Below are 13,759 nucleotides of genomic sequence, written 5' to 3' on the forward strand. Positions count from 1 at the left end.
TTTCTATCTTTTCAGTATTAACGAATTTGTGCTAAGAACCCGCTGTCTTTGTAGCGGCCGTCGTTCATCACGGTCTTCATCACGCCCGGGAGCACCTCCACCTGGATTGTCTCCACGGGGAAGTTTTCTCCGTCAACGGAAATGTAGCTGGTGCGGCCCTTTCCCAGCATCGGCACCAGTTTCAGCGACTCCACCTTCAGATGGTCCACGTGGTCGTGCCACACGTGCAGACCCTTGTCGAGCTGGAGCAGACTGTGCGCCGACCTCCACACCTGTGCGCGGCCGTCGAAAAGCACAAGGTCGATCGCCCCGTCGTTCGGCAGCGCAGCAGGGAAAAAGTCCACATCTTTGGCGATGTACGGTAGCTTTCCCGTGTAGAAGATGGACAGGTTTTGTGTGACGCTGTCGTCCAGCCATTCCCAGCCTGCTGGCAGCTGGTCGTCGTCAAACAGATGTCCGTCAAAATACTTTGGCGTGAGCGCCGCCTCGTCCAACACTCTGGTCACGCCGTGCTGCTGGTATTGAGACTTGTACCGCTCCGAGAGCTCCTGTTTGTCGCTGGTGATGCGTTTGACTGCCACGCGACAAGGGAACTGTTTTCTTCGCAGAATGTTGAGCGCCACGCCGATATCAAAGCGAATCCCGCCCATGAACCGCATCCACTCGGTGCCTATGTCTGCCTCGGCAATGACGCCGTACGTCTGGCTCAAAAACGAGACCCGTGGACCGCTGCCTTTGGAGCAGACGAGCATCAGATCGCTGCGCACTGTGTGGCCCTTGATGATTTCCAGAGTCGCCAGTCCTGGCTTCAAAGTGCCCAGACACGAGAGAGCCATGGCGTTGCCCGACCCGCACGGGGTCTGCGCGATAAAGAGCCTTTGAAAGGCCCGAACGCGGTCTTTGCGACTGTATATGCCGTTGAGCACTTCGTGCGGGATGCCGTCACCAGAAGCACAAATGACTCCGTCGTACTTATCGATATCCACATGTTTCATGTATTCTGTAGCATGGCCTGAATATTCGGTCTTGACGAGGTCGACGTGGTACCGCGCGGCGTTCAGAACAGGCTCCACCTCGTGCCCGTACAGATGGATAGCCTTGCCCTTGCCACTGTGCGGATTAACAAACACAATGACGGACTTCTTGGGCTCAGAAGTTGCGTATGCCAGAGCCATCAGCTGCGACACAGCACTCTTCGACCCCGGCTCGTTCGACTGCTGTCTGCCGGTTACGTCAGCCACAACGGTGCGAATCTTGAGATGCGAGTCCTGCTGCTCGATATACGTGATCTCCACGCTCTCATTCAATGCTCCCTCTACCCAGACAATGTTCTTGAACGGGATGAGCGTGCCGCTGGAGAGCTCTTCGAAACCGTCTTTGTCGGCCAGCTCTGATGGACTGCAACAAAACAATCCGGCTCTGCTGCTGTCGCTGCTTGTCTGGTCCATCAAAAGACCGTGGTCTGTTATCTTGGCCAAAACCATTGTGAAACCTTTTTTATGCACTGCCCTAATTATTATTTCATGATTCGTTACCTAGTCCTATTTAATTACCATACGCAGAAAAGCCGCCAAAGGTCGACGTCGGAAGCGGATACCGCTGGAAAAGCTTCGACTTCTTGGCCCGCCTGGCCCCTGGCGTCCGTGTGAGGAACTGCGTGGGGATCTTGTTCTCGATCGAGATCGAGCTCGTGGTAAAGTCCACCTTGATCTCCGGCTCCTTTGAGATCTCCTCCGTCACAAACCGAAGCCAGTACTCCTCAAAGTCCTCGTCAGCCATGCCGGCCGACTTGGTGGCCTTGAGAAAGTTGTGCAGCTCCTCCAGAGTCATCTCCTTACCGTTCTTGCGACGCAGAATATCCAGCGTAAACTCGGTCATTAGTTTGATCTTCTCGAGACGTTTATCGTCATAAATGCATTGCTCCATTCGAGGAATTAAGCCCAAGAGCGACTGCCACGGTCTGGAAACAGTGTAGCCGCTCTTGCATTCAAGTTTCGAGTCGTACTTGCAAATAGCGTGCTCGGGACACGGAACGCATTGCGGCTTGATCTGCTCCAAAAGCGCGTCAGCTTTGTTTGCGAACTGCATCCACAATGGATTCTCTGTGGGCAGGTACGACCGCACACTCCTTATCTCGCCTTCCCGACCACAGAATCCAACGTCAAGGGCCATCGAGCGGTACAAAAATAGCGACGATAAAATTGGTAGCAGCAGAAGCGCATATTTGTAATGCCGTTTCTGAGCTGGCTTTGACTCCACCTCAGCAGGAGACTCAATCACAGTGACAGTCTCCTTTGTCGTCTCTGTCTCCACGGTCTCTGTTTGCTGTTCGCCATCAATTTCCACAACCTCGCACACCTCGCTCTCACGCACTTTGACCTCTACTTCCTCTACTTCCGTGTCCGAGCTGTCATGATCTGAAAGTAGTTCCTTCTCCATCGTTTTTGCGGCGCTTGCTATCGTGCGCTCATCGTCTCCACTGTCATTATCAAGAATCCTATCAGGTCCCGCCAGCATTTCGTCAAGAAAAGAAGGAACCTGAACGTTCTCGACCACCTCGAATGTATTCTCCATCTGCGTTTCGATTACCTCCTGTTTTGGTTCCTCCTTTTTGGGACTCACAAGCCTAGCAAGAATGTCGGAAATGTCGCCCTCCTCAACCGGACTTTCAGACTCAAACTTCTCCAAAGACAGTGGCGACTTAATGGATTTATTGGGTTTTCCTTCCTCCATTCTACTGACAGTAGGCGATTCAGCATCGTCGGAGACGGCACTCTCTTCCGCATTCCTGTTCCTTCTGTGCAGTTTCTTCCTTCTAGGAGTGGCCGCCTCAGAGCCTCGTTTTTGCGGGACAGTCTGGTCTGGGGCAGGACTCAGGCTTCTGCGCGATCTTTTGTCGGGAGTTGAGTTTCTGGAGCTTTTCGCGCTCTTCTTGGGCGACGAGTTGGCCTCTTCTATCTCCACGCTAGTTTCAATACTTTTCTTGTACTCTTCGAGCCATTTGGCCGCGTTAGGGCGAATATACTCTTCATATAGCTGAATCAGCTCAGATTTCTTTGCGCTGGACGGGTAGTCAATTTGTCGGTCAATGAGAATCGACCTCAGACGCGGCACAGTCACCTTGTGGGGGTCAAAGTCTGGATCCAGGTACTCCACGCTATCCATGACTAAGAGAACGGTTTTGTTTATGTTTATGTTTATGTTTAGTTTTTAAAACATATCTGAACCTATTTGCAAATTGACAGAAAGTAGTGGAGCATAAAAAATTTTCCAAATTCATCCTTAATTTAATATAGCTAAATGTCGAACCCTAACCAGCAAAACAACCAGGACGACTTGTCTCAGGGGATGCAAGACCTGAACGTGGGCGGCCAGCAATTCAACCCGAACGCGGCTCCTTCGTTTGTTCCTGGCCAATTTGGACAGCAATTTGGACAGTATCAGCAATTTAATCAATACCAACAATACAATCAGCAATACGGCCAGTACCAGCAGTATGGCCAGTACGTGCCGCCACAGTCATTTGGCTACGATGCCCGCGACCCATACGCTGCTCAGCCACAACAGCAAAGCAACCACATGTCTTTGGAAGAGTACCAGAAGCAGCAACAGGAGTCGCTCAACAAGAGCTCCAAGCCTAAAACAAAGCTGAAGCTGAACTTGAACAGCAGCACCGTCAAGGCGCCGGTGAAAAAGAAGGAGGAGCCAAAGGAAACAAAGCAAGAGCCAAAACAGGAGACCAAGCAGGAGACCAAGCAGGAGACTAAACAGGAGACTAAACAGGAGACCAAGGCCGCTCCAAAGCCAGAACCAAAGGCAGACAGCAAAGCCGATGCCAAGACCTCCTCCAAGCCACAGAAGACAGACAAGTCGGTTGCTGCATCCTCGGTCATTAAGGAGCAAGAGCAACAGCTGGACGAGTCCGTTTTGCAGGATATGTTTGGCGGAAAGGACCACATGTCGATTATCTTCATGGGCCACGTGGATGCCGGAAAGAGTACCATGGGAGGTAACATTCTCTATCTGACTGGAGCTGTTGACAAGAGAACAGTGGAAAAGTACGAGAGAGAGGCCAAGGACGCCGGAAGACAAGGTTGGTACTTGTCGTGGATCATGGACACCAACAAGGAGGAGAGAAACGACGGAAAGACGATTGAGGTTGGAAAATCCTACTTCGAGACCGAAAAGAGAAGATACACTATTCTGGATGCTCCAGGCCACAAGCTATACATTTCCGAGATGATTGGAGGAGCTTCTCAGGCAGATGTTGGTATTCTGGTGATTTCTGCCCGTAAGGGAGAATACGAGGCCGGTTTCGAGAGAGGAGGACAATCCAGAGAGCACGCAATTCTGGCCAAGACGCAAGGTGTCAATAAGCTTGTTGTGGTGATCAACAAGATGGACGATCCTACCGTCAACTGGTCGGAGGAAAGATACAACGAGTGTATCAGCAAGCTGTCTGCCTACTTGAAGGGTGTTGGATACCAAAAGAGCGACGTTGTTTTCATGCCTGTGTCTGGCTACACCGGTGCAGGTCTGAAGGATCGTGTCAAGCCGGAAGAGTGTCCTTGGTACACGGGGCCTTCTCTGCTGGAGTTCTTGGACAACATGCCTCTTGCTGCCAGAAAAATCAATGATCCATTCATGCTGCCGATTTCCGGTAAAATGAAAGACCTGGGTACGGTCGTCGAGGGTAAGATCGAGTCTGGACACGTCAAGAAGGGACAACAGTTGATAATGATGCCAAACAAGATACAGGTCGAAGTGCTGACCATCTACAACGAGACCGAGGCAGAGGTCGACACTGCCGTTTGCGGAGAGCAGGTGAGAATGAAATTAAAGGGTGTTGAGGAAGAAGACGTGTCTGCCGGTTACGTGCTTTCTTCCACGCTCAACCCAGTCAAGACCGTGACGCGATTCGAGGCCCAGATCGCCATTGTTGAGCTCAAGTCGATCTTGTCCTCTGGATTCTCCTGTGTGATGCACGTCCACACCGCGATTGAAGAAGTCACATTCACAAAGCTGCTTCACCACTTGCAAAAGGGAACCAACAGAAAGTCCAAGAAGCCGCCTGCATTTGCTAAGCAGGGCATGAAGATCATCGCCGAGCTGGAGACCGCCATGCCTGTTTGTCTCGAGACATACGAGGATTATCCACAGCTGGGTAGATTCACCCTGAGAGACCAGGGCCAGACCATTGCTATCGGAAAGGTTACCAAGCTGTTGTAAGTAAGAATGATAAATGAGGTTGACTGGTGTAGAATGCAGTTTCTTTGTTGCTGGACTTGATTGTCTGGGATGAAAACTACCATTTACATAGGAGATAAGTATTTTGAGTAGGAGCAATTTTGAGACTCGCCGTTTTCACCATTTGTGTATCGTCCAATGCTCTGTCTCTGGGTTGTATACTCTATAGTGTACGTTCGTCCCCTCTGTGAGTATGTGACGACCTCCCTCTACTCTCTGTCAACAAGTCCTCTCTTTAGCTCAGTTGGAAGAGCATGAGACTGTAATTGTACAAGAAATCTCAGGGTCCCCGGTTCGATCCCGGGAGGGGAGACATTTTTTTATGTCTGCAAAAAGTAGATGGGCTGCTTGAGGTCATCTTCCAATCCACTACACTGGAGTTTGTTGCATATTCAGTCTCCAGCCATCCGTCTAACTTCACCCACCTTATCACGCTCAAAATTAATTTCTATCATTTTAAAAATCTGCATTTTTTTTTTCATTTTTTACCATGAAGTTGGACACTATTCACATGCGTTATCTCAATGCGGACGACTGGCGAGTACTCCAGGCCGTCGAAAACGGGTCTCGAAGCCACGAGGTTGTGCCCACGAAGCTGATCGGGCAGATAGCGAACCTCAAGACAGGGATGGGCTCTGCCAACCGGGCCATCTCTGATCTTGCGAAACTGAACCTCATCTCAAAGCTGAGAAACGCCAAATACGACGGGTATCGCTTGACATACAACGGATTCGACTATCTAGCTCTCAAGACCTTTGCGCAGAAAAAAACCTTGGTCGAGCTAGGGAGCACTATAGGTGTTGGTAAGGAGTCGGATATCTATGCTGGAAAGGACGGCCAGGGCAACGAAAGAGTGCTGAAGATCCACCGATTGGGAAGAGTTTCTTTCCGCACAGTGAAAAATAAGCGAGATTACCTCCGGAACAAGGAAGCTCAGAGCTGGATGCATCTGTCGAAGCTGGCAGCAGAAAAAGAGTACGAGTTTATGACGATATTGTATGAGAATGGGTTTGAGATTCCGCGGCCGCTGGACCATTCGCGTCATTGCGTTGTCATGGAGCTGGTGGTGGGCTTTCCGATGCGGCAGCTTCGCGAGCATTTCCAATACAAAAAGCTATACTCGCAGCTGATGCAGTTTATGGTGAAATTAGCCAACCATGGTTTAATTCACTGCGACTACAACGAGTACAACATTATGATCAAAGAGGACGGCTCTTACGACCCGGCCACAGAGCCTGGGTTTCTCGTGATCGACTTCCCGCAGTGTATATCCATCAACCACGTGGACGCAGAGTTCTACTTCAAGCGGGACGTGGAGTGCATCAGACGGTTTTTCAAGCGCAGATTTGGGTACTCGCCAAAGGACGACTCGATGATGCTGGACACGGACGGCTACGGCGATGGCTTCAGACACGCATATCCCGTTTTCAGCAGAGACGTGCAAAGACTAGGCGATTTGGACATGCAGGTGAAGGCGTCTGGCTACAGGAGCGAGAAGAAGACAGAGTTGGAAGACGCGCTGGGAAGCATGAAACGGGACTACGACGGGACTGAGGAGGACGAGGAGGAGGAAGAGGAAGAAGAGGAGGAGTATGGGTCGGAGCTTGAGTTTTCGGAGTCTGAGTCGGACACGGACTCTGTTAACGAAAAAATCGTGCAGGCCCTGGTGGACGGAGAAGAACTGGAAACTGATAAGTTTGGAAATTACATATTGAAAAAGTAATTACAACAATCGATACTTAATTCACTCCATTATGCGAATAAACTATCTCACGCTTAACGAGTAGCCATGGCCTTGGTGACCACTCTCTTCAGCGACAGCTCAGCCTTTCTCAGGTCGTCAGCAGAAGAGTCCTCGATCTCAAGAGCAGCCAGAGCCTCAGACAGAGCAGCCTCAACCTTGTCCTTAGCACCCTTCTTCATCTTAGCAGACAGGACTGGGTCGGTGACGGTAGCCTCGATGGAAGAGACGTACGACTCGAGTCTCTGCTTTTGCTCGTGCTTCTTGGAGAACTCCTCGTCGGCTTTCTTGAACTTGTCAGCCTCGTTGATCATCTTCTCAATCTCAGAGGTGGACAATCTACCGACGGAGTTGGAGATGGTGATGTTGGCAGATCTACCGGTGGACTTCTCGACAGCAGTGACCTTCAGGATACCGTTGGCGTCGACCTCGAAAATGGCCTCCAGAACTGGCTCTCCAGCTGGCATTGGTGGGATGTTCTTGAGGTCGAACTCACCCAGCAGAGTGTTCTCGGCACAGTTGACTCTCTCACCCTGGTACACTGGGAACTGGACGGTGGTCTGGTGGTCCTCAACAGTGGTGAAGGTTCTTCTCTTGATGGTTGGCACAGTGGTGTTTCTTGGAACAACTGGAGCAAAGACGTTACCTTGCATAGCAACACCAAGCGAGAGTGGGATGACATCCAACAACAGCAGGTCCTTGGTCTCGTCAGAGGTGGACTGGCCGGTCAAGATGGCACCTTGAACGGCAGCACCGTAGGCAACGGCCTCATCTGGGTTGATGGACTTCTCGAGTTGTTTACCGTCGAAGAAGTCAGACAACAGCTTTTGGACCTTTGGAATTCTGGTGGAACCACCAACAAGGACAACCTCGTTGACCTGGGACTTGTCGAGCTTGGCGTCCTTCAGAACTTGCTCAACAGGAGTCAAGGTGGACTTGAACAGAGCAGAGTTGATGTCCTCGAATCTGGCTCTGGTGATGTTGGCAGAGAAGTCCTCACCCTCGAACAGGGAGTCGACCTCGACGGTGGTCTGGGTGACGGAAGAAAGAGTTCTCTTAGCTCTCTCACAGGCGGTTCTGAGTCTTCTCAGAGCTCTGGCGTCACCGGAGATGTCCAAACCAGTCTTCTTTTGGAACTCCTTCTTGAAGTGCTCTAGGAGGTTGGTATCGAAATCTTGACCACCCAAGTGAGTGTCACCGGCAGTAGCCTTGACGGTGAAGACACCACCAGCAATGTGCAGCAGAGAAACATCGAAAGTTCCTCCACCAAGGTCGAAGATCAGAATGTGCTTCTCTTGGTCGGACTTACCAGCACCAAGTCCGTAAGCAATGGCAGCAGCGGTAGGCTCGTTGATGATTCTCAGCACGTTCAGGCCAGCAATGGCACCAGCGTCCTTGGTGGCTTGTCTCTGAGCGTCGTTGAAGTAAGCTGGAACGGTAACGACGGCCTTCTCAACCTTTTGGCCAATCTTAGCCTCAGCGATCTCCTTCATCTTGGTCAAAACCATAGAAGAGATCTCCTGTGGAGAGAAAGTCTTGGTCTCACCCAAGTACTCAACCTCAATCTTTGGGTTGCCGTTGTCGTCGATAACCTTGAATGGCCACGACTTGATGTCCTTCTGCACAGACTCGTCAGAGAAAGCTCTACCGATCAGTCTCTTAGCATCGAAAACCGTGTTCTTTGGGTTCAAAGCAGCCTGGTTCTTGGCAGCGTCACCAATCAGTCTCTCCTCAGGAGTGAAAGCGACGAACGAAGGAGTAACTCTGTTACCCTGTTCGTTAGCGATGATTTCGACAGCAGAGTCGTATGTAGCAACACAGGAGTAAGTAGTACCAAGATCGATACCAATAGCACCTTGGAAAACACCGTCAGCCATTATGTCTATTTGTAAAGGTAATTAAAAGATTTTAAACCCCCAAATTTTACCTTGAAATATTCCCAAAGTGAAAAATTTTTCAGAAAAAAAAAACGGGTTTGGCTCTTGCGCACGACGCTTTTGTGGGTAAATCTTGTTTTGGCACTGCCTCAACTTTTGGTAGCACGCCACTGGCTGATTTTCTTTTGGATCAGCTGCTCGGCCTCCTTCACTTCTTCTTTGAGTCCGATAATTTCCAGCAGCTGCGTCTGGTTGATTCCCGGGACTATACCCACGTTCTCTGTGTCGGCCGTGTCGTGTATTTTGATTTTCGCTGTCGTCTGTTCTCGGATCCGCTCGATATCCCTACCTTTCTTCCCAATCAGAGATCCTATCTCCTTGCGTGTCATGCGGTACTGTCTTTTTACTGCCACGTTCTGCTTAGCAGAGAAAGCGACAGGCAGGGCGTTCCTCTCCGTCAGAACTTTATTTTCCTGCAGATAGCCAATTCTTGTTGGGGGTCTCAGATCAGCACTCTTTCTGCTCATTTCCGCTAGCGGAGGCTCTGAATTTCTGTTTAGTTGGTACATATCACCAAACGCGTAGTGGCTGTTGACCAGGACCCCCAATTCTGGCGGCTGGCTGAACTTGGACCATAAAATTAGGGGGTCTTTTGGAAACAGGGAGATGATCTTGTTAGCAGCAAAAATAGGCAAACTTACCAATCGATACGTCTCGGACACCCTCTGTGGTGGTCCTGTGATGTGCACAGACCATTGGTCGAGATGAAAGTGTATTCTTTCGAATCGGACACACACGTTAGAGGGTCCCGGCTGGGGATCCAGGTGGGAGAGCGCAGAGTCTACCGCCGAGCGCGGGCCAAGCACAAGCCGGACGCCAGCAATTGTGGAGTCAGAGCCTCCAGGAAGGTACACAACAAAGTTTTTGGCTGGCCAGCTTGTCTGAGACTGGGATAACACCGAGCTCATAAGAAGACGAAATGAGAAAATGTTACGAAATCTAAAAGGTGCGCTAGCGCAGGAACCAGTGTCAGGGGCCCTGGAACCGAAACAACAACCACAAACATATACAGGTCATTTCACACCTTTTCTACTTCCACACGCAATCAACACGCTACCCGTCAGGCCGAGGGAAAAAATCTTGCGTGATTATCAGTTCCTCAGCTTATCTAGTGTATAAAAAAACTGGTCCTCGAAAATTGTCTCTATTTTCTTTCCGCACAGAAGCCATGGGTGTACCGCTTCCTGAAGTGATATACTCGGCGGTTAAGCCCATCATCCGGATGTACATGATCATCCTGACGGGCTTTGTTATGACGAAGCTCGGGTTTGTGAGCGTGTCCACCACCAGAGCAATCAGCGACCTCGTGTTGCTCCTCTTCATGCCTGCTCTTATCTTCGACAAGATCGTGTCCTACATCTCGATATCCGACATCAAGACCATCGGCGTGATTTGCCTGTCGGCGTTCATGATGTACTGCTGCAACGCCGGCGTCACGGCGGTGATCGTGACGCTGACTCCCGTGCCCAAGAAAAAAAACCAGTCCTGGATAGGAGGAGCCATGCTTGCAGGAATAATGCAGAACGTCTCCGACCTGCCGATCTCGTATCTGCAAGCCATGACAACTTTCTCGGACGACGAGATCAACAAGGGTACCGCCTACGTGATCATCTGGCTCACCATGTATATAATTGTGCAGTTCAACTGCGGGATGTTCCAACTGGTGGAACTGGATTTCCGACGCAAACGAGACGCAGAGGAAAAATCGCAGAGCCTTGAGCTGCCTACAATTCGCGAAGATAAGGCCCCCGGGCGCGACACAGACATGGACCACGACCGCGCGTCGCCCAAGTCGTCGTTGTCCGGGTCGAGTCTCTCCAGCATCGACTCTGCTCCCGCGAGCGAAAATTTAAATCCGCACGCGCTACTTTCCAACACCACCTCGCACAATTCGCACAGCACCCGGTACCCTGTCTCGCGAATCCCGTCGGCACGGTCGCACCACGACTACGCGCTGAGCCAGTGCAACTCGCACGCGTCGTCCGCCGCGTCGTCGCACCGTTCCAGCGTGCTCACTCAGCCGCACGTCCAGGAACTCATCAGAGAATACTCGCGCCACGAACCCTACAATAGAGACATCCCGACCAACATGAAGATCATCACAGAGACCAACCTGAGCTCCAAGGACATTGAGAACTCCGCAAAGGCTCCGTGGGTCAGACGATACAAGCTGCATTACTTGATTTTTTTTGTCAAGAACCTGAAAAAGCCAAACTCCATCGTGCTCATCATCTCGCTCATCATTGCATTAATTCCATGGCTAAAGGCGCTGTTTGTGCAGACCACAGTGTACATGCCCAACGCCCCCGACCACCAGCCACCGCTGTCCTTTATTCTCCAGTACGCGCAGTACTGTGCCATGCCCTGCGTCCCGCTGGGAATTTTTTTAATCGGGTCGCTTTTGGGCCGGCTGCAGATTAACGACATCCCCAAGGGTTTCTGGAAATGCGTGCTCTGCCACACGGTCTACCGTCTGTGCGTCTTGCCAATCATCGGCATTCTGTGGGTCGACCGCATGAAAAAGGCCCACTGGCTCACAGACCCCATGGCCATGTTTGTCACGTGCATGGAGTTCTCGCTCCCGTCTGCCACCATCCAGGTGTATCTGACGGCCAGCAACATGGACCCGGAGGACGAGAACCCGCTGCAGATCAACTGTCTGTCGCTATACCTGATTGTCCAGTACACGTCGCTGGTGGTGACGATGCCGATAGTTGTCTGCTACACGTTGAAAAACGTTGTGCACATATAATATATACGAACAGAACTGTGGACGATCGACGCACGCATAAAAAATTACGTTTGTGGGATCTGTAATAATCTTTCCTTGTTGATCCTCTTCCACCGTGAATTTCTTCAGACGCATCAAGCACAAGCTAGGCCTTGTCCACCGTCCGCATCGATCTTTCCGGTACAACCTTGCCAGATACATCAATAATAAACTTCTCCGATCCAGCAAGGACAAGGTCTTTTTCTTTCTACTGCGCAAGGACGTGGATCCCGCTTTTTACAGGAAGCTGATGGAGAACCCGCACAAGCCGCTTGCAACGGGCCCCAGTGAAGACGAGCGGGCAAGCACAGTTCTCAACATGGGCAAAAGACGAATAATGAATGCTTTTAGAAGCACCAAGGAGTCTCCGTACTTCAAGAGCATCACCACCGCAATTCAACAGAATTTCATCTATGACGAGGAACAGGCCGCCAATTTGGCCACACGCGTGCCCGACGACGCCCAGATACTGCTCTACAGAACGTACACGCGCTACATGAACGGCGAATACGTCACCGACGTTGCAGGGTGTATATTTTGTCCCGGAGTGATGAATAGGAAAAATAAGCTCATGATGTCGCTAGTGCACCGTTTGTCCAAGTCCAACGTCTCGTCCTCGACAGTCAACCAGATAGAAACAGAATTGGAGGACTCTTTGACACACCCAGACACTAAAGGCCCCGACTCCGACACAGCCTCGACGGTGTCGTCTGGGTCGCAATCCACAGACTCTTCTCCCGCCCACGACACCATCCGCGACCGCATGCAGGGCATTATGGCCAGGACGATCCCTAAGACGCCGCTTAACATCACGCTGTACTCGGATGACCAAACAGACTCGCTTCTGGGGGCCAATCTGTACACTGACGGCGTTGGTGCGTTCAACATTTCGGTGGCTTCTTCGTACAAACCGTCTTTTATTTCTGTCTCGTCTGTGGACAACCCAGGCATCACACAGACGCAGGAAGCCAATGTCATTGGGTCAAAGGGAGTGAGTGTCATTACAGACATAGACGACACCGTCAGAATCACAGGCGTGCTTGGAGACAAACGAGAATTGTTCAGAAACGTGTTTGCCAAGGATTTCAGTGATTGCGAGATCCCGCGCGTTGCTAGCTGGCTGCAACAGCTCAAGTTCAGATACCACTGTCCAGTCCATTATGTGTCGAACTCCCCGTGGCAGATATACAACATAGTGTCTGGGTTCATGGATTACGTTGGGTTGCCGGTAGACAGCATTAGTCTACGTCAGTATTCAGGCAACCTGATAGCGTCTTTCACGATGCCGTCCGCAGAACGGAAAAAAGAGTCGCTCATCAAACTGTTCAAGGACTTCCCTAATAGAAAATTCATTTTGATCGGGGACGCTGGAGAACAGGACGTGGAGGCCTATGCACAACTGGTGAAGCTTTTTCCAAAGCAGGTTCTAGCAGTTTACATTCGTGCTTTGAACGGTGCGTTCTCGTCAAACGGCGACGACGTCAAGGTGTTGAAGGAACTGCAGAGCATACTGGCTCTTCGAAACTCCAACACGGATGTCAAGACGAAGAAGTTCTCGCCGATTCCGCCTCCGAAACCAAAAGTTTTACAAGGAGAACCATTAAAATCCACAGACGCCTCCAAAGACCATAGATCCTACAGAGATACACTACGATCTCCGAAACTCCATCGAGAGTTCATCAAAACTCAAATCTCCAACACGCTCTCGCATTCTGCCGATTACATACCTCTGGATACACCACCGCTCCCCAAGCGCAGCTACATGAGGAGCGACAACAGCCTCGCAAACACCAAGTCGCCGTCGCCATCGCCGCCCCCCGTTCCGCGTCGCCCGACGGACTCTATGCGCTACGCACCGCACTCGCCAACCAAGAACTTCTCGCTCTCGCAGCAGGCAGAAAGCGCCTCGGACGAGTACGCTTTCGATCGGAAGAAGGAACTGTGGAAGGAGCGCGTGTACCATGTGGTGAGCGAGTATCCGCCAGAGGTCGACTTCCGGTTCTGGTGGGACGCGGCGGACGTGATGGAAGCTTCGTTCAGCGCCATCAAGACAGCCAAGTAGGC

General features: G+C 51.1%; 8 protein-coding genes across 8 annotated transcripts; 4 read left to right on the forward strand and 4 right to left on the reverse strand.

Annotated features, from left to right (window-relative positions):
* Nucleotides 1-17: 17 nt before the first annotated feature.
* On the reverse strand, nt 18-1,484 carry KL928_003631 (uncharacterized protein; the record flags this gene model as incomplete). The annotated part of the gene is made up of 1 exon (XM_043204240.1): nt 18-1,484. One exon carries the CDS (start codon nt 1,482-1,484, stop codon nt 18-20), a length of 1,467 nt encoding a protein of 488 aa, XP_043059073.1.
* Nucleotides 1,485-1,545: 61 nt separating this feature from the next.
* On the reverse strand, nt 1,546-3,165 carry KL928_003632 (uncharacterized protein; the record flags this gene model as incomplete). The annotated part of the gene is made up of 1 exon (XM_043204241.1): nt 1,546-3,165. The coding sequence occupies one exon, from the start codon at nt 3,163-3,165 to the stop codon at nt 1,546-1,548; it is 1,620 nt and encodes a 539-aa protein (XP_043059074.1).
* Nucleotides 3,166-3,300: 135 nt separating this feature from the next.
* On the forward strand, nt 3,301-5,229 carry KL928_003633 (uncharacterized protein; the record flags this gene model as incomplete). Its single annotated transcript, XM_043204242.1, has 1 exon — nt 3,301-5,229. One exon carries the CDS (start codon nt 3,301-3,303, stop codon nt 5,227-5,229), a length of 1,929 nt encoding a protein of 642 aa, XP_043059075.1.
* A 508-nt stretch (nt 5,230-5,737) lies between these two features.
* KL928_003634 (uncharacterized protein) lies at nt 5,738-6,970 on the forward strand (the record flags this gene model as incomplete). The annotated part of the gene is made up of 1 exon (XM_043204243.1): nt 5,738-6,970. The coding sequence occupies one exon, from the start codon at nt 5,738-5,740 to the stop codon at nt 6,968-6,970; it is 1,233 nt and encodes a 410-aa protein (XP_043059076.1).
* A 53-nt stretch (nt 6,971-7,023) lies between these two features.
* On the reverse strand, nt 7,024-8,865 carry KL928_003635 (uncharacterized protein; the record flags this gene model as incomplete). The annotated part of the gene is made up of 1 exon (XM_043204244.1): nt 7,024-8,865. One exon carries the CDS (start codon nt 8,863-8,865, stop codon nt 7,024-7,026), a length of 1,842 nt encoding a protein of 613 aa, XP_043059077.1.
* A 149-nt stretch (nt 8,866-9,014) lies between these two features.
* KL928_003636 (uncharacterized protein) lies at nt 9,015-9,833 on the reverse strand (the record flags this gene model as incomplete). The annotated part of the gene is made up of 1 exon (XM_043204245.1): nt 9,015-9,833. One exon carries the CDS (start codon nt 9,831-9,833, stop codon nt 9,015-9,017), a length of 819 nt encoding a protein of 272 aa, XP_043059078.1.
* Nucleotides 9,834-10,093: 260 nt separating this feature from the next.
* Nucleotides 10,094-11,677, forward strand: KL928_003637 (uncharacterized protein; the record flags this gene model as incomplete). Its single annotated transcript, XM_043204246.1, has 1 exon — nt 10,094-11,677. The coding sequence occupies one exon, from the start codon at nt 10,094-10,096 to the stop codon at nt 11,675-11,677; it is 1,584 nt and encodes a 527-aa protein (XP_043059079.1).
* Nucleotides 11,678-11,945: 268 nt separating this feature from the next.
* Nucleotides 11,946-13,757, forward strand: KL928_003638 (uncharacterized protein; the record flags this gene model as incomplete). Its single annotated transcript, XM_043204247.1, has 1 exon — nt 11,946-13,757. One exon carries the CDS (start codon nt 11,946-11,948, stop codon nt 13,755-13,757), a length of 1,812 nt encoding a protein of 603 aa, XP_043059080.1.
* Nucleotides 13,758-13,759: the final 2 nt, after the last annotated feature.

Source organism: Ogataea angusta (assembly GCF_019207475.1).
Source record: "Ogataea angusta isolate 61-244 chromosome Unknown 61-244_NODE_7_length_650817_cov_90.064852, whole genome shotgun sequence".
In the NCBI taxonomy this organism is placed as follows: Eukaryota; Fungi; Ascomycota; class Pichiomycetes; order Pichiales; family Pichiaceae; genus Ogataea; species Ogataea angusta.